This window comes from Rana temporaria, chromosome 2 (genome assembly GCF_905171775.1).
Source record: "Rana temporaria chromosome 2, aRanTem1.1, whole genome shotgun sequence".
Lineage (NCBI taxonomy): Eukaryota > Metazoa > Chordata > Amphibia > Anura > Ranidae > Rana > Rana temporaria.
The window spans coordinates 501,218,405-501,237,706 of record NC_053490.1 but is presented as its reverse complement, the minus strand read 5'-3'; the positions used below and the strand labels follow the sequence as shown (position 1 = coordinate 501,237,706).

The window sequence follows — 19,302 nt, the reverse complement described above, 5'->3', positions numbered from 1 at the left end:
TTCCAGATACTGAAGTGCCATCTGCTGTGAAATCTGGAAATGGGCTTCTCCAGACTGTTATGTTTGATAGGGTGAATGCAAAATGGATTGCAAGGAAAGTTGCTGAGGGGAATATCCCTTATGAAAAACATTTTTTTTTTTTTTTTGTTTCCTTTCACACAGCCCATTCACACAGGGACGACTTTGGATCCGACTTTGGATCCGACTTCAAGTCGCCTCAAGTCGCGCTGCATGAGAAAAATCAATGTAAGCGAATGAGCCGTCCTAATGCACACTACTGCAGTCGCTCCGACTTCAGAAAAGGTTCCTGTACTACAATCCGACTTTTAGGCGACTTGTAGGCAACTTGTACCCAATGATTTCAATAGAAGTCGCCTCAGAAGTCGGATCACTGTCTTAACAGAAGCAACAATACAGGAAGAGAACATGCATTTCTCAGGCAAACCCCTGTTTGATTGGCCACTGGAAAGCCGCCTGTCCTGGAGGCAACTTGAAGTGATTCATACTCAAGTAGTGTCCCAAGTTGCCTCCCAAAGTCGTGCTGGAAGTCGTGTTGCCACTGTGTGTGAATGGAGTCTTAAATTGAACCCAACCTTGCCTAAAATCTATCAAAAGTGCTGTTGTGCAAGTTCCCTCGTTACGTCCACAATCCCCCGCTCCCTTAAAACCTACAGCCAGGTTGAACGTGGGGCTTTGACTTCTCTCCTGATTCTTGTCCAAAGATAAAAGAAGTGCTCTTGACTGCCATTAACCATGTTATTTACCTCTCAATTGACGGAGCCTCTATTGACATCGGATGTTCCCGCATTTTATCCTTTTCTAGGTCTGGTAGGTTAAATGAACATTTATATTTGATTAAGACCATTGACCCCATGGAACACTAGAAAATGAGAAAAAGGGAAGCACTCAATGCCACATCCGTAAATTGGAGAGGGAATGTTACTTCTTACAGTAACCAATGGTCAGACTTTTGAGGCATGGAAACAATGGAGAAATGTCAAAAATAATAATTATTGAAAAAAGTACATATTATAAGTGTTCATGGATTAAAAATTATGTAAAATGATAGTTTTGTACAGTGAGCTCTTGTGAGTCTACGCGTTTTGCCGTTGGGCTTCTTCAGGACACGATCAAGGTTCAAAGAGAGAACAAGAAAAGAGAACGAGTTTCACTGTCTTAGAGTGGACTGAGCCTCACATACAAATATCCGCAAATCGGAAAGGTTCCAAAGTGTGGAAGACCTCTAACAAACTGCAAAAAAGGTTAGCAGCGCACAGTTGATTTCGCAGATCAGGTAGAAGGTTGCTAAGCAAATATTCAGTAGTCAAAAGGTTTCCAAAATGTGGACGCTTCGCAGCAAACGGAGGAAAATGGCAACACACTAGTGGTTTTGCAAATCGAAAAAACTGTTTAGCCGGGGCAGATGTGCATCCCATGCATGGAGAGAACAGTGAACAATCCAAAATCCAATATGGAGAGAGCCCAAGGAACTTCAATAAACGCTGGTGGGGTATTGTATAGCCCACCTAGCGTATAGTGCCAAGAGAAAGATAATAAATGTCTTGGAATATACAGAATTGGCCCCCGGGAGACAGCGTTCCATGGAACCCTAGGCTGATGTTCCTTCTGCAGTTGCTGTAAAATCCAAGTCTTGACTGGTGGCCTGAGGAACATGACTGTAATGGGCTGCACATTGAAACATACGACAAACGCTCCGATATTGGAAACTCATGTCGCATGACGTGTGAAAATCAATGTTTCCCTATTAGAGTCGTCTTAACTGGTCCGACACAAGGCGGTTGGACTTTGATAATGCTCCCTGTACTACTTTTGGTCCGACTTTGATCCTACTTCAGCCCATTGTATATCATTGAAAGTCGGATAAAAGTAGGATCATTGTCCTTACAATCCGACTTTTGACATGAAATACGTAGGACTCGTGTAGTATCGGTGTGAACCCAGCCTCGCACAAAGCCCGAAATAGACTTGCGTGACATGGTTTTTGACGCACAATGAATGCATTGGGCCAGCTCAGTGGACTGCTTATTGATGTATTTCCTTTATGACCAACAGACACTTTTTTCATTGCAGGGTCGTTCGTTTCTATTATTCCCCCTTTCTTACTGCCACCCCCATCTAGCACTGGTGTATATTTACCTAAAAACTGTTCCCTGGATTTTCCAAAAATCTGAATGTTACTTACTTTTACTTTAACTAGGTTTTCTAATAGATTTTACTTTTTATTCTTTTCTTACAGAACTTTTTCAGTCAACGTCAGAAATGAATGACCAGGAACCTGAGGGGCCCTATGCCGTGTGACCCAGAATACATTCACATTCTGCCAGAGGTGACTATGCCTTCCTGTCTGTGATGATAACTTTGTGTCGTATCACTTTTCAGCCTTTTCACTTTCTGACATTTTGTCATTTGAGCCTTTCCGGTGCTGTGTTTGTAGTTTTGTCAGGAAACCTGGTCTCCTGGGGAACACGGCTGGGAAGCCTTGTTTATGTAGTTTTACAGGTTCATGTTGAAAGAGCACCTGTCATTTAATCTTTGATAAACCAAAAGGAGGTGGCCATTGTGTTTTTTGCGCCTCTCAATCAGTATAGTAGGATGATTGTTGGCTTGGACACATTTTTCCCTGGAGTTGCTGAGGGTTGGTGAGTGTCTAGATCAGTGAGGAGGGCTGTATGTACCAGGCTGTGCCTAGGGCAGCAGAGGATTAGAGCAAGGGGGAGCACTAAGCTTCAATTTTTTTAAGAACTTTTTCTTTTTCTTAATTTGGCCACCTACTGTATGCAAACCAATGTGCACATTTTTTTTTTATAATGCCATACAAAATAATGTGAATCAGTGTAGTTCCATGTAATATAAGAAAAGTTATGTAAACCGTTTAAAAGATGACATAATGGACTAAATTATTTATTCTTTGCCACCGCCACTTCCAGTGCACCAACAAATACAGCTGCTTACCAGAAACTTGGCACATGAGCTTTTAAGAACAATGCTCAGATCCCGAATGGATGAGATGACTTTAACACTCGCTCCCAGTAGCAACAACCTTATACACCGAGAGAGCATAGAGTAGTATAGCCCAACTGACTTATTGAAATTCAAGGTATGTACTCCCAAACAAAAGAGAAAATCTGAGTACAACATAAACACCCACTGGCCCTCCGAGCTGGAGTGATAACATCAGCGCTAGGCTCTCCCCTCTATGCGTTTCGTCCGACGGCACATCCTTCAAAGCGCTTCCAAAGAAAAGGTGTGTACTTTAACTTTGGTTAATTTAAAGGGGCAGCACAACACTTTTTTTTTTTTTTTTTAATTTTCATTTTTTTATCTAGATATTTTCTTTATGTTTAAATATCGATGAGTGCTGCTGTTGCATTGTCTTTTTTCATATTTGGGCACTTTTGTCAGAGATTTAACAAATGCCACTTACTGTTTGGACATTTAAGGCTAAATTTTGCAATATAACTGTATATGGGACAGATGGTGTTAGAGGATTTGAAAGACTCTATAGTTTAGGAAACCTTAAATCATCTCTCCTTCCTATTGTTTGTTGGTCTGTACTGCCTACAATAGCACACTGCATTATTAGTTTTTTGGCACAATAATCAATCACACAAAATGGGTGTCATTATGTCATCATTCAGATTTTTCCCAGCACAGCATGTCCTCGAAACATGGCCGTGTCTGGGAGTGGTGAATTTACAGGCTCGTCTTTGTTTCTACCAATGCTAATTTTGTAACCGAACAGGAACAAATGGTAGTTGCAGCTAAATGATTACTGATAATTGAGGGAGTGAATGCAAGGTTTTACCTAAATTGGATTTAATGACTGGCATGCTGTACCAAGCTTCCAGGCAGGCAACACAGCACCTTTTAAACGGAGATGCAGACCCAAAGGTTCACATGCGCATAGCGTTTGTTGGCGTTTTTTGGGGTGTTTTGTTGCAAGTTTTACAGAGTTTTTGAGGTTTAGCATTCAAAGAGCTGGCATTCTAGCAACCAGTTACTCACCCACAGAATGTAACCAAAAAAAGCATAAAAAAAGAAACCCTTTGGTTCTAGTATGGATTTTGAAAAGGGACCCATGCCAAATTTAAAAAAAATAATTTGAGTCCCCCCCCACCCTCAAAATCTATACCAGACCCTTATCCGAGCGACCCCCTATCCTTCCTGAACCATACCGGGCCACATGCCCTCAATATGGGGGAGTCACTTTTTCAGGGGGGGACACTCCCCTGGCAAAGCACCTTGTTCTCCTGTTGATGAGGGCCTCTTCCCCACAACCCTGGCTCATTCACCAAGAAAATGTCAAAAGTAAATAAAAATTCCTTTTATTAACACTCCTCCTTTCGGGTGGATGTCGTATGAGGCGATAGTGTACGAGGTGATCGGTGGTGAGCCGTGTCCCTCGGGCACAACATATCACTGATCGGGGTAAAGGGCCAATGTCGTTGGCTCTTTACCTTATGATCATTTGTGTTCAATCACAGCTGATCCCATGTAAACAGAAGCCAGTTATCTGCATTTCCTTTCCGTAGTGCTGTCAATGTGTGAGGAAAGAAAAGACAATAACCACCTCTCCTGTGACGTGACATTTTCACTAATAATCAGTACAGCCTCACCCTTGCCCGTCAGTGCAGCCTCATCGGTGAAGGAAAAAAATTATTTGCTAAATTTTATAATGGAAATGAAGAGTTTTTTTGTTTTTCAAAATTTTTGGTCTTTTTTTTTTCATTTCTTTAGCACAAAATAAAATACCCCAGTGGTGATTAAATACCACCAAAAGAAAACTTGATCTGTCTCAAAAAAATAAGCGCAATTGTCATTCAAAATGCGACAACACTGAAAGCTGAAAATTAGCATGGGCAGGAAGGAGGTAAAAGTGTCCAGTAGGCAAGTGGTTAAAAAAAAAAAAAGGTTTTGCTATAAATCTGTCGTAGATCACGATGAACGCCGGGTGCCACCTGCACAACAAAAAGCATGCAAAACATGACCCGTCTCGTTGCTTGTCACTCGCCGAATGACAGCACCACTTCTCCCGCCACAAAGGGGCAGGGTCTCCAGGGGATGTCACTGGATGACCTTCCCCCTATAATGTCATTGGTTAGAATCTCCGAATTCTGAGGGAAATTAATTAAGCATCCTGCTACAAAACACTCGGGTGTGAATGGGGCCTTATAGTCACCTGCTGTTATGCTTTGAGTGCACTCATGTCACATGGCCTACATCCTGTCCAGGCAGCAACCTTGGGACTACATGGATAAAATTCAGATACCACTGGAGCAATCAGCCCTTGCCATTAAACTTCCCATACATGGATTGAAATTTGGCCGGTGCAGTAGGGATTTTTGATACATTCATGGTCGTTGTTGCAATATTTGGTTTTGTCAAGTAAGAATGTTGCAAAAAATTTCAATTAATCAGCGACTTAGTGCTGATCAGTATATTGTGACAGCAGAGGAGTCCCTGCTGTCGGAATACAATAGCACAGCGAGGAGGATTCATCCATCTTGCTTGTGTGGATTAGGGAATCTGTTTTTTTTTTTTTTTTTGTGTTTTTTTATCAGCCTGCTGGCTGATCAAAAAATGATCCATCTATTGTCAGGCTAGAAAGCCAGTTACAATTAAATTTAAATCGAATGGCGCCACTGTGACCCGCTCGCAGTCTGCCCGGCACATACCCTGTCTCGGTGGGGCAGTGGGTGACGTCGGCAAGCAGTGTCCTCCATGTGTCTCCTCCCGTCCTCTCCTCCCGTCAGGCATCCAATCACAGTGCCTGTCATTTCAGCCAATCAGGTGATGGGTAACAGATCCAAGCAACTGATTGGAGGAGAGGCGGTTCAGTGTTAGGAGAGCGAATATTCATTCGCTGTTCTAACACACCTGGGTGAACTGCAAGCGCCAAGCATGGCGTTCGCAGGTCATCTTTTTTGATGCCTATTGTAGCCCATGGCTCTAATTGGATGCTTCAAAAACACCCCCTACGCTATAATTTAGGCGCCCGGCCTGAATAGGGGGTGACAGCGTTGGGCATGGATAGATTAATGCTATGAAAAAAGTCTGAGTTGACCCTAGTTGTTCCAGCAAGCTTTGAGCTTCTCTTTTTTTAATGCCCTAGCTGATTGTTGGCTATTCAAGGAGGGCAACTCCTTCCCATTTGGCATATATTCACCCAAAAGACTATAGCCCATTTTTTGGCTAGTACTATTTAGTAATTTTACACTTTTAAACCTAGGAGGAGAGAATTATATTTACTGAGGTTGCCTTCTGAAAATGCTAATTGCCTGCCTTCTGTGCTAGTCCTTTGCCTTTCTGATTGTAAATGGTAATATAAATAAATTGGAGATGCTAAAGTCTTTATTTTTTTAACTTAAAAAAACATACATGTTCTACTTGCCTGCTCTGAGCAGTGGTTTTGCACAGAGCAGCCCAGGTCCTCCTCTTCTCGGGTCCCTCTTCGGTGCTCCTGGCCCCTCGCTATTGAGTGCCCCCACAGCAAGCAGCTTGAAAAATCCAATATCAACAACCATAAAACACTTGCAAAATCTTCTTCCTCCACTCCTCGTATGATTCCAAAGTGTCCACCTTTAATTGGTAAAAAGGATCACCAAGTGCTGCCATCCACTTCCACACATGGACATACATTAACAAATACAAATTGTGGCACTTTCTCAAGAATGGCAATCGTGGATGAGAGCTCTATGATGTTCACCTCTTTAATTAATGATCTGCTTTCAGATGTGACCAAATAATCTCTCTAACATATGCATAAGAAATGAGGTGCCATTATAAATGTATTATAATACACAAGAATCCAATCAAACCACTGTGGTCTTTGGCAATAGTATCGAACTCTCTTGTGGGTAACCCGCACAGCCAGCAGAAGGCACTTCTCAGTTGCGGAGTGCCTGGTGCTGAGTGCCTCCACCAACACACATCTGGCTCCATACAAACGCGTTTCGTCATGACTTATCTTCTACACTCTGGAAGAGCTCAACAGAGTACAGACTTCTCACCCAAAGCTGACTATACAAGGCTTGTTTTTTTTTTTTTTCGTTCAGCCAGGCAAACAAGGTGGATGGAGGAATCCTTCTCCACTCCCTGCTTCTGGACATTGGCAGAAGCAGGAGCTGCTGTCAGAATACAGAGTACACTGATCAGCGGCTGCAGCTGCTGATCTATTAAAGTTTTTCAACAAACAACTTCTGTCCCCAAAGACAGCAACACACTGATCGAAATTTGGCCGATCTGCGCCAAACCGATTCATGTATGGTCAGCTTAACTGTTACCAGCTCAGATGTAGTTTAAGTGGGTTGACGGGTTGAAAATTACATTGCCTGTTTTTTTTTTTTTATCTTTTATTTGCGTTCTCAATACTGTAAGTTTTCATGCATGTTGAGCAACATTATTATTTAGATCTGGCAGTCTGTTTACAAAAACGGACCTCCTGGGCTAGAGCTGCAGTCGGGGTCAGCCACCACAGTCTTTAACAGTACAGCCACTTTACGTATTCCAATGTTTAAAGCAGACATTCCCTAAAAACTTTGTTCTGTCTTCTCTGACAGTTCATTGCTTCCAGAAATCAGTTGAGAACGTAGCCAGCTTAGAGTGCAAAGCAAAGATGGACTCTACCTTCAGGGAAAGTAGAATTGCCTTTTGTGTTGGGGCATCCGTTACTTTACTTGCTGGTTATTTTTCCTTGACAGTACTTTTACTTGTAATTGAGGTCACCCATCCATTCGGAGTAGGAGAACTTGTACTGCATTTCCAATTGCCTATTGTACCCGGCTGACCAATTTGTGCGATACGCTGAAAGTGGCCACACTGTGGGCAAGATAATTATAGTGAAGCAGACGGGCTGCTGCTCTTGACCCCGTACATTGAATTGCTCCTTGTGTTTGCTTTGTGCAGTGTAAATAAAAGACAGGCTTAAGAGGGGTAAGATGTATGTCGCTGCTTGTGGAGAGGAAACTAAAACCGCCAACTCTCTGGCTTTTATTCTTTTGAAGAATAAAAAAGCTTACTGCCTTGTTAAAGTCAACATGTGGGGTCATTAAAGTATATAAATCGACTATACACCAGAGTTTAGACTTGAGATTTCTACAAATACTTTTGTCATTTTTTTTTTTTTTTTGCTGTGTGTTCTTTGCCCCCCATTCACACTTAGTACACACGAGAGGATCCATCCGCTGAAAAATCTCAGCAGATCGGTTTCAGCGGATAGATCCCCTGGTGTGTACATTCCAGCGGATATTTATCCGCGGATATTTCCGATTTCCAGCAGATAAAAATTTGTAGACATGTCTACAAATCTATCCGCTGGAATCGGCTCCAGCGAATCGATCCGGTGGTCTGTACAGACTCACCGGATCGATCCGTCCGAACCCGTCCCTCGCATGCATCGTAATGATTCGACGCATGCGTGGAATTGCTTATATGACAGTGTCGCGCACGTCGCCGCGTCATCACGGCGACGGCGCGACACGTCACCGCGGTGTCAATTCGGCGCGGATTTCGATCCGATGGTGAGTACACTCCATCGGATCAAAATCCTCAGAGGATTTATCCGCGGACACGGTCCGGCGGACCGTATCCGCGGATCAATCCTATCGTGTGTACCAGGCCTTAGGGTGAGCATAGCTAGGTGATATAGTGGGGTTTGTAGTGACATTGTACATGTGACTTGTAATGCAGTAGCAAAATTTAGATTTTTGCCCCCAAAAATTGCAGGCAAAAAAGCATGATTTTACCGCACAGAAGCTCATGTACTTTTCAAGCTTTATGTAGCGCATTGCCGTAACTGGTCTTGCTGTTTGATCCCAGGTTCCATTCCCTGATGGGCACGTGGCAGCAGGGCACACAGAATTTCCCAAACACTTGAGTCAGAGAACAGGCTGCATAGGTCTTTTTTGTGGCTTTTATTTATTGGTTTGAACTTGGATAAGGTGAGCCCTAAAGCCTTGTACACACTACTAGTTTTTTCCCATTCAACCTAGCGTGTTGAACAAAATTAAACCGCAGTTCTGGTCGGGGGCGCTGTACTAACAATCCAATCCAGCAATTGGGTGAGAGTGCTGATAGGGAGTCGGTTGGCAGATCTTTTTCTGCTGTTCGGCTGGCTTTCGTGAGGCCGTATGTCATCCAGTTTCGATTGAACCTGCATATTCCACCCAATATTCGGCCTGTGTGTTTGTAACCCTAAAAAAAATCCTGTTGCTTTAAAGCATGTTGTACAGCAGTGATTGTGCTGTGCAATTTGTCCCCCCCCTGTATCACCTGAAATACCTGGATGATCCTGCCCTGTCTATGCCTTCCCCCTGTAAACTGATCATGGTTTATCATGGCTGCTGAGCCCTGACAGCATGGTCAGTTTGTGTGCCACAGAACGCCTCTCTACTCTACCCACTCCCCTCCCTGCCTTTGAGCTCTTACCAGTGCCTGCCCCCCCCCCCTGCTGCTGACATAACTGTAGAAAATACACACAATCCCCTCTGTTCTAAAGCATCCTATGCTACAGTGTCTGTTCTTGGTAAAAAATATGGCCATTACTACCTGATTTCAGAGTGCCACTCATGTGACTCCTCGCTGCTTCTCTCCTCCCCGGGTGACGTCTCGGATCTCTCCTCCTCCAGACTGATGTCAGTGGGGGATTCTTGGCCCCTCCCGCTCTAGCTGTCAGAGTGGGAGAGGGAGTAGCGAGGAGTCACGTGAGCGGTGCTGTGAAATAAGGTAGAAATGGGCATCTTTTTTTACAAAGAACATGGTCTGCAGCATCAAATGCTTTCTAACAGAGGAGATTGTATGTAGTTTACAAAGTGTCTTAAAAAGCCGAGTTCCACCCAAATGTGGAAGCTACGCTTATCTTCTTCCTCCCCCTAATTTTATTTGCATATAGCATTTCGTGTGCCTATATAAATAAAAAAAAAAACACCCAACCCCAAAAAAACAAGGTGCGTGTTTTTTGATGCACGTATGTGTACACACGTATGTATTTTATCTATAATTTTATCGGTCACAATTATTTTTACATTGGATTATGTTTTATAGTAGCCCTAAAGAAGGTGGAGCTCTTTTGTCCCCGAAACACGTGGGCTGTCTTTTTAAAACCATATAAGTAAATGATCATGGACTCCTTCTTTTTTTTTTTTTTTTCTTTTGGTCTGGTGCGCCTTTCATATATGCATGTCTTTTCCTGGTAACTGACTGGAGTACTTACAGTAGGGTAACCTTGCCTGTTGTGAGCAGCCTAACCTGAGCCAGTGGGCTCTTAAATTGTTTTTTGACCTCGCTACCTTGTTTAAATTCATATCAAAGTTCCAGCGCCTGGAGAGCCCATAGCGGAGCTGACTAAACAATTGTTGCTCCTCCAAACTACAGGTAGGCCAAAAACTAAATTTCAACCACTTAATGTCTAATGGGGAGCTACATTTTACATGACAAGCAACACAACACTTAGATGTGGATGGGCCAGTTGAGAATAATGGAATTTTCCATTTTGCGCATTGTGGTGGTTCAGGAAATGCGTGATGAAATGTTCAGATGTGAATGATGGCTTACTCTGAGACGATTTACATACGCCTTGAGTTTTATGTCAAAACGGAGACAAAATTTCCTCCTTGGTCTCCAAAGACCTGAAACCTCTTGGTAGCCACTGACCATGTGACCAAGGCTTTTTGTTTTGTAGCATTTTATTAATGAAAAGCCAAAGGCACTTTTAAACACATAAAACTAATGTGATTTGTGGCAGTGCTTGCATGCATTCTTTTGATGCATGTGAAGTGTGAATTTTAATGACAGATTTGCTTTTAAACCAGGAATGCCAGAATAAAATCAAAGACAAATCGCACGGTTCTGATTAGTTGTTGTTGTTTTTGATTTATTTTTTTTTGCTGTTCCTACATTTACTGGATTAAACAATCAAATTCTTGTGTGGGGCTCTTCTTACTGATTACCAGCAAAATAGATTGTCTACCATCTAGACATGTAATGATTTACTATTTACTTATGTTTTTAATTTTTTTTTTTCTCTTTTGTCTAGACTGTGAAATCATGGGCAACGCAGAAAGCCAAAATGTAGAGCAAGCGTTGTATGGTAAAGACCATCCCAGCCTTGGGCGAAAGCACACATCCCGCTCACTTCGAATTTCAAACAAAGCCTCTCGCCGCACTCGTCATGCGTCATCGGGAAAGCCGGTTCACCGAAATTCTGAGGTCAGCAATAGGTCAAGCAGCACTCCCAGCATCCCACAGTCTCTAGCAGAAAATGGCATGGAGCCATACACTCAGGATGCCAACCTGGATGACTACGATAGCCGAGGTTGGGTGGATATGGGCATGAGGCCGGTTTCCTATCACACCGATTCCTCTGTTACACCAAGTTTGAATAGCAGCACCGTCCTTACAGCGGCCTCCATGCAGAGCATGCAGGACTCTGAAGAAAGTAGGCTATACGGGGAGGAATCTGCCTATTTTACAGATGGGAACAGTCGCTCTCAGCTGTACATGACAAATGGGCCAAATCTCTTGGATGCTGCCAGTTTTAAGAAGAAACGTTCTAAATCTGCCGACATATGGCGAGAGGACAGCTTAGAATTCTCCCTCTCGGACCTGAGCCAAGAACACTTAACCAGTACTGAGGAAATTTTATGTTCCACCGAAGAAAAGGATTGTGATGAAACCATTCGAAATGATCCCGGAGACTCCTCTCAGCAACTGGATGCTTCCCAACGTGCCAACTCCCTCAGCGACTTGTACCCACAGAAGAGCCCACACTCCATCAATGGAGTCCCCAGGAATAAGTTCATGATTTACTGTAGAAATTTGGTTTCTCATTCTCCTGAGTCTTTAAAATACAAACAGGCAACTGCTCCAGCTGATGAGCCACCATCATACAGCAACTATAACACCCTGCCTTGCCGGAAGTCCCATTGTCTCTCTGAAGGAGCCACTAACTTGAAGCTCAGCCACAGTAATAGCATGCATGGACGGAGAGCTAAAACAACTCAGGTAAAGGTTTTAAAGTTGTATCCTAAAATGTGATTTACTATTGCGTTAAGACTTACTTATTACTTTGGGTAAGGTAGGTAAATTATATTGCATATTTAGAAAACTTGAAAATTGGTTGATGTCCTTACATTTAAAGTATAACTAGACATGTTTGAAGTCCAGCCTGTTTGGAAAAAAAACATGGCTCCGCCTATAGCTAGAGTACAATGGAGAAGTGAGCAGTATTACCAAGGTTCAAGAAGTATTTTTCCCAGGATTAAAAAAGGGTCTACATCTAATAAAAAGAAAACCAATGCAGCCAGCACATCTAGGACCTGATCAGCTGCAATATGTTCGATTTTTTTGTTTGGGTACACTTTAATACCATCTCCTTAATTCCACCCACTTAATACTATACTTGGGTTCTTAAAGTATATGTGAACCCTTACCTTGTTAAACAACCCATTTAAGACAAAACGTGTATGTATGTATGTATGTATAAAAAAAATTACTTTTTTGTCGTGTTGCAACCTAAAGCGTAAGTGTATTTATTGGGCTTTTATGTGATGGACTATCACAAAGTGGCACATAATTGTGAAGTGAAAGGAAAATGGTTTTCAATTTTTTTTTTTTTTTTTTTTTTTACAAATCTGTGAAAAGTGGTGTGCATTAGGGGTATCGGAGTAAAGGAAGCTGAATACTAACTAAAATCCAGATGAACCAATTGCCTTCAGAAGTCGCCTATTAAAGCAGAAGTAAACCCATCCATAAAACTGTTTCATTGCCGGCACGTGCTGAAAATGTAACACTGCCATTGGTTGTGCTCTCAACCAAATTGTCAAGTCATCCAATGGCTGGTGTCTAAATTGATCACATGTGCAGCATCAAGACAGTTGTAGATTAAACAGAGGCAAAGATGGCAGCCTCCTTGGCTGAAAACGATGGGAGGGTTTACTTACACTTTAAGTAAATAGAGTCCAACTGGGTTTAATTTAATTTCAGTTCTGTGAAGTCCTCAGAGGTTTGTTAGAGAACCTTAGTGAACAAACAACATAAAGAAGGCCAAAGAAACGCCCCAGACGGGTCAGGGATAAAGTTGTGGAGAAGTTTAAAGCAGGGTTAGGTTATAAAAAAATAAATACAAATCCCAAGCTCTGAACATCCCATGGAGCACTGTTCAATCCATCATCCGAAAAATAAAAAGAGTGGCACAAATGCAAACCTACCAAGACATGGTCATCCACCTAAACTGACAGGCCGGGCAAGGAGATCAGTAATCGGAGAAGCAGCCAAGAGGCCCATGGTAACTCTGGAGGAACTGCCGAGATCCACAGCTCAGGTGGGAGAATCTGTCCCACAGGACAACTATCAGTAGTGCTCTCCACAAATCTGACCTTTATGGAAGAGTGGCAAGAAGAAAGCCATTGTTGAAAGAAAGCCATAAGAAGTCCCATTTGCAGTTTGCGAGGAGCCATGTGGGGGAAACGGAAAACATGTGGAAGAAGGTGCTCTGGTCAAATGAGACCAAAATTTAACTTTTTGGCCTAAAAGCACAGTGAAACATGGTGGTGGTAGCGTCATGTTGTGGGGATGCTTTTCTTCAGCAGGTACAGGAAAGCTGGTCAGAGTTGATGGGAAGAGAACCTGTTAAGAGTCTGCAAAAGACTTGAGACTGGGGAGGAGGTTCACCTTCCAACAGGACAACGACCCTAAACATACAATGGAATGGTTTAGATCAGGGGTGGCCAACCAGTGGCCCAGGGGCCACATGTGGCCCGCAGAGCCCTCTGATATGGCCCACGACCTCCTGCTCTGGAATGGCAGGTTAGCAACAAAGATCGCAGGTTGCCGACCCGCCATACCACAGCATCAGTGTTATGAATGATGCTGGAGGTAGAGGAAGAAAACGGCTGCAGAACGGAGCCCCATAAGCCGATGCTTCCTCTACAACGCCGGCTTTTGCCACAGGCGGAGTCTAAGGCAAAGTTCAGCTAACCCACAGGATAGACACAGCGGCACTCGCGGTGTGGGTAAACCGCAGCACAACAGTGTGAAAGCACTCTTAGGCCTTTTTCACATGATCAGCCCGACCAAATAGGACCTTAAAGCGGGGGTTCACCCTTAGAGGGCACTTTTCCCCCTTAGATTCCTGCTCGTTATTACTAGGGGAATCGGCTATTTATTTAAAAATAGGTGCAGTACTTACCCGTTTACGAGACGCATCCTCTCCGTCGCTTCCGGGTATGGGCTTCGGGAATGGGCGTTCCTTCTTGATTGACAGGTTTCCGAGAGGCTTCCGACGGTCGCATCCATCGCGTCACGATTTTCCGAAAGAAGCCGAACGTCGGTGCGCAGGCGCAGTATAGAGCCGCACCGACGTTCGGCTTCTTTCGGCTACGAGTGACGCGATGGATGCGACCGTCGGAAGCCTCTCGGAAGACTGTCAATCAAGAAGGAACGCCCGCTCCCGAAGACCATACCCGGAAGCGACGGAAGAAGATGCAGCTCGAAAACGGGTAAGTACTGCACCTATTTTAATACAAATAGCCGATTCCCCTAGACCGAACGAGCAGGAATCTAGGGGAAGAAAAAAAATTTTTTTAGAAATGGGTGAACTCCCGCTTTAAATTCACCTCTACAGAGCGACACATGTCCGTTTACGCCAGCCTACCTCCAATCCAAAAAACATTTTGTCCCCTTCTATCTGGGCAGATCAGAGGGCCTATAGAGTAGCCGTGACCTGTCATCCGTCCTCTCCGCTCATTGTGTCCCTCGACTGGTCACCAAGTTGCTTAAGTGGCCCTCACTCTTCAAAAGGTTGGGCACCCCTGGTTTAGATCAAAGCATATTCATGTATTAGTTGTTCAGACGCTCTCCATCCAATCTGACAGAGCTTGAGCTATTTTGCAAAGAGGAATGAGCAAAAATGTCTCTCTCTCTCTCTGTGCAAACCTGGTAGAGACATCCCCAAAAAGACTTGCAGCTGTAATTGCAGTAAAAGGTGATTCTACAAAGTTTTGACCCCCGGGGGCTAAATACAAATGCACACCACACTTTTCACATATTTATTTGTAAAAAAAAAATTATATTTTCTTTCCACTTCACATCACAATTATGTGCCACCCAATAAAATAAGTTTACGTTTTTGGTTATAACGTGACAAAATGTGGAAATTTTTTGATGGAATGAATACTTTTTCAAGGCACTGTATATTTCTGTCACATACAAATATATGTCTGATATCAACTGACATTGGTTGTTATTACTACACACAACATTTCACTGATATCTCCATGAGCAAACCATTCGGGACTGGTATCACCAAAGACTGTGGGCCAGGTTGAATTTTTGAAATGTATATTGTTTGTTTTATATTAAGTTTTACCTGCATTTCCAATTCCTGCTCCATAAGCCTGACCGATGTTGGGTAGTGCACATCTAGTGCTCTGTGGATCATTTGCTTTAAGTGTGGTTTACTGTGTGGTTGGCTATGTAATCTGTTGAAGACTTAGATTTTTCTTGAAAAGATTGTCAATTCTGCAACAACCTTCAGCAAGCTGTCGGTTAACTTGGTGATCTTATTCCTCTAGGAAATCATTTGAGTTCTGTAAAAAGGCGATCCTTGAAAGAGGTCTTGGGTATAGTGATTGGCAATCTTGGTTGATTGCATAGACTTAATCCCGTTTTAACTCATAATTCTAACATCCTCTATTCAAGGACTTCCGGCATAATTTGAATGCAACATAATTGGGTTAGACTATTCCAGTTAATCCATTCCCCTAATTGGCGTGCCTTCAGTTACTTCTAAACCTAATACAGTCTGTGTCTTGATGCCAGTGAAATGTTGTACACAAATCGCGTTTCATGGTCTACAAAATACAGATAGGTAGATTCAGAAAGAGTTAGGCCAGGTTATCTACAGATAAGCCGACCTAACTCTGAATCTGCACCGACCTATGTTTAAGTGTATTCTCTAACAGAGATACACTTAAACATATCTAAGATACGACAGCTTGCGCCGTCCTATCTTAGATTGCAATGTTGTTGATGGCCGCTAGATGGCGCGTCCATTGCGGCCGGCGTAGATTATGCAAATGAGGGGATACGCTGATTCACGAACGAACGCCAGGCCGACGCAGTCGAATTACGTTGTTTCCGTAAGAGATAGGCCGCCTAAAGTTAGAGCTATGCTCTAGTGCAGGGATATGCAATTAGCGGACCTCCAGCTGTTGCAAAACTACAAGTCCCATCATGCTTCTGACTCTGGTGTCATGATTGTGGCTGTCAGAGTCTTGCTATGCCTCATGGGAATTGTAGTTCTGCAACAGCTGGAGGTCCGCTAATTGCATATCCCTGCTCTAGTGGAATAGTAATGTTAAGTATGCCCGCCTTTCCCGCCACAAAATTCGAACTTTTTACGTCGTTTGCGCAAGTCGTCCGCGAATCGGGATTTACGTTGTTTAAGTCCACGTCAAAATCAATAGGCCTGTACGGCGTACTTAGCCGCAATGCACACTGGGAAATGTAGTCGGCCGGCGCATGCACAGTGTAAAAAAACTTAAAAAACGTGAGGTCAAGCCTCATTACCATGATGCACGCCCCCCTCCAAGTCATTTGAATTAGGCGCCCTTACGCCCGCTCGTTTGAGGCTACACCGCCGTAGATTAGCAGGTAAGTAGATTGAAAATCACTACTAGCCTAGTTAATTTACGGCGGGGTAGCCTAAACAGACTAGGCTACGCCGCCCTAAAGATATTCCAATCTCTCTGAATCTACCTAAGTGTCTCCACTATAAAGACCAGTAATCGTAAAGTTATAGTGCTGACCAGGGATTTTGTTTTCTCAGAGCATAGGTGCAGGTACTCCCCTTACCATGTCACTCCTTGTCTCCGCCCCCTACCAACCTCCCAAGCACCGTTCCTTGGACCACCTCCCAGTACTGCCCATTTTAGAGAATGCAGAACCAAGTATCCTTTGTGGTGCTATGTCATTTGTATGGAATTTGTTAACAAGGAAAGTGGTAAAATGAATCCCCTGTAGCCCACAATAGACATGTTGTTAAACATAGCTGACTTCCTGCTCTTGCTAATCTCAAACTAGGTTTCCTGTTTTGGCCTGTGGACTTAAACGAGAAAAAATGATTCGATTCCTCCATCCATGCTAAACGGCATGGATGGTGGAATCTGGAATCTGCAGTACCGGCTATTGTATTCAAGCAGCTGCAGCCCCCATGGCTGCCTAAATACATCAATGGTGGTTGCATCTTCTAGGGTGCAGTCACTGTTCAGCTGACAATTGCATGCCCAGCTCGCTCCTTCGATGTTTCAGTTTAGTTTTGTTGACCCAGGTGGTGCTGTCAGGACCACTCGCCGCTTGAATTTTGCCTGATTTCAGCAGGAAATTTTGAGACATGATTGGCTGTTTTTAGGTAAAGGCTACTTTTATTAAGCTATTAGAATAAAATTACTAATAACTATAGAAAACTATATAGAAACCATAAAGGCAATGCCAAATAACCAACAATTCATACAGTTATTGGACCTTTTCTTGTCTGTAAAAACCTCTTGATACAATTAATACTTAATTGATTTTGTCTTCTCTGATCCTCCCCTTGTACTCTCCCAGTCCATCTGCTGATAGTACAGAGCGTTGGAGGCACTATGCACATGCTCAGTTTGATGTGTATTGCTAGAGCATTTTTTTTATTTCATTGGGAGAGTGCATGTGATCAGCACAGGGCCAATCGGCACTGTCCAGACAGTGTCAGGGGTCCTGTAGCCCAGCCCTCAAAATTTCCACTCGCCTGCTAGCATTTGGCGAGTGGATTTAAGCTGGGGGCGAGTGATGACAGGGCTGCATGACCAATGTCCCTTCAATCTGTGCCCGATGCGATTTGGCGGCCGAAGAGGAAAGGTGCATGCTCGGGAAAAGTAGTCTGGTGAGCCGCGCACAGGCAGAGCAGTACACAGGTGCTCTCCTTACACTTCTCATTAAGCCATGGGACCTAACAGTATGACCTCTCTGAGCCTGCCCCCCCTCCCCCGACCAATGTAGCTGGAGAGCAGGGAGCAGGAAGTAATGAGTGAGGTGGAGGATTGCGAAAATTACCACTCCGGGTGTCCCAGGTAGGCAGTGCAGCGCTCACTGAAAGTTGCCCTGACATGAGAGTGGCAGCCTTCCAGTTTGTGCAGTTTTCTTCTCCTTGTGCTCTATGTAAGTGTCCAGCAGTTCAGCCTGAGCACTGTAAGCAGACTAGTATCAATATGTGCTGTGTGGTGTCAATGTGCGCTGTGCTATGGTGTCAATGAAAGTGCAGTTGTGTGGATCTCAGCGCTGGATTGTACTCCCTCCCGCTGTGCTGCAGCTCCTCTCCTCACTGCCAGCCTGAATAAAAGGGGGAAGTGGGGACATGCAAGCGTGGAGCCGCACACACAGGCTCCTGATGATGAGATGAATGGGAGAGGGAGAGAGAGAGGAGGATGGATGGGAGTTGCAGAGGAGACAGCAAGAGAATGGGGAAGAGATCCAGTTCTAGTGCCCTGTCCCTCTGGTCTGCCCCCAGTGCCCTGTCCCTCTGGTCTGCCCCCAGTGCCCTGTCCCATTTTGTTAAAGTTGTTTTTGGTAATATTTAATTGTGTAACTTGATTCTGCATAAAACATTTAACAGTGTCATTCCATGAGATAATCTATGAGGGCGTGTTTAGGGGCGCAATTAGGCGTGGAGCAGTGTATGAATTAGGTGGGGCAACTGGTGGCGAGTAACTCTTGAGGCCTGGCTAGTAGCTCAGGGCTTGAAATTTTGAGCCCTGCTTTAGCCTCATAGGAAAATCAGGGGAGAATAAAAACTCTTGCAAGCTTTAACCAGTGCTCAGCCGGACACTGATAGACATCACAAGACTGCTATATACCGCTGATGACGAGGTCTTTTAGCGGTTTAGTTTTACTAAAACTGCATTTTCATATTCTGTGTACTGTGGAAGACCAGATGTAGTGAGTGCAGGGTCCTGGGTTTAGTAACACGGTCAGAAATCTAGTGTGCTCCCATCTTCCTCCCCCTAGTCTCCATGCACCCCTAATCTCCATGCGGGGCGCCAGACGCTAGTTTTCTACAAGCTTTTTTTTTTTTCTTCTTCTTTGAAGCACATGATTAGAACCTGGGGCTGTAATTGGCTTCCAAAAGGTTGGGCTCAAGGCGCAGAGCACTGCGCTCTGAGCCCACCCACCTGTGACATTACTGATTCAACATTTGCTATCGTCTTCCTGCTTCTCCTCCCGGCCAATCAGGACAGGAAGCGGTTCCTG

At 43.9% G+C, this 19,302-nt stretch overlaps 1 protein-coding gene across 5 annotated transcripts in view; it reads left to right on the top strand.

Moving 5' to 3' along the window:
* Nucleotides 1-19,302, top strand: part of TIAM1 (TIAM Rac1 associated GEF 1) — a 569,717-nt gene that overhangs the window by 351,399 nt on the left and 199,016 nt on the right. For all 5 annotated transcript variants that reach the window (XM_040338862.1, XM_040338863.1, XM_040338861.1 and 2 more), the window contains 2 exons: nt 2,258-2,347; nt 11,054-12,021. In XM_040338862.1, coding sequence (XP_040194796.1) covers nt 11,065-12,021 — 957 coding nt within the window. In that variant the 5' untranslated portion in view covers nt 2,258-2,347; nt 11,054-11,064. The remainder of the gene's footprint in view (nt 1-2,257; nt 2,348-11,053; nt 12,022-19,302) is intronic.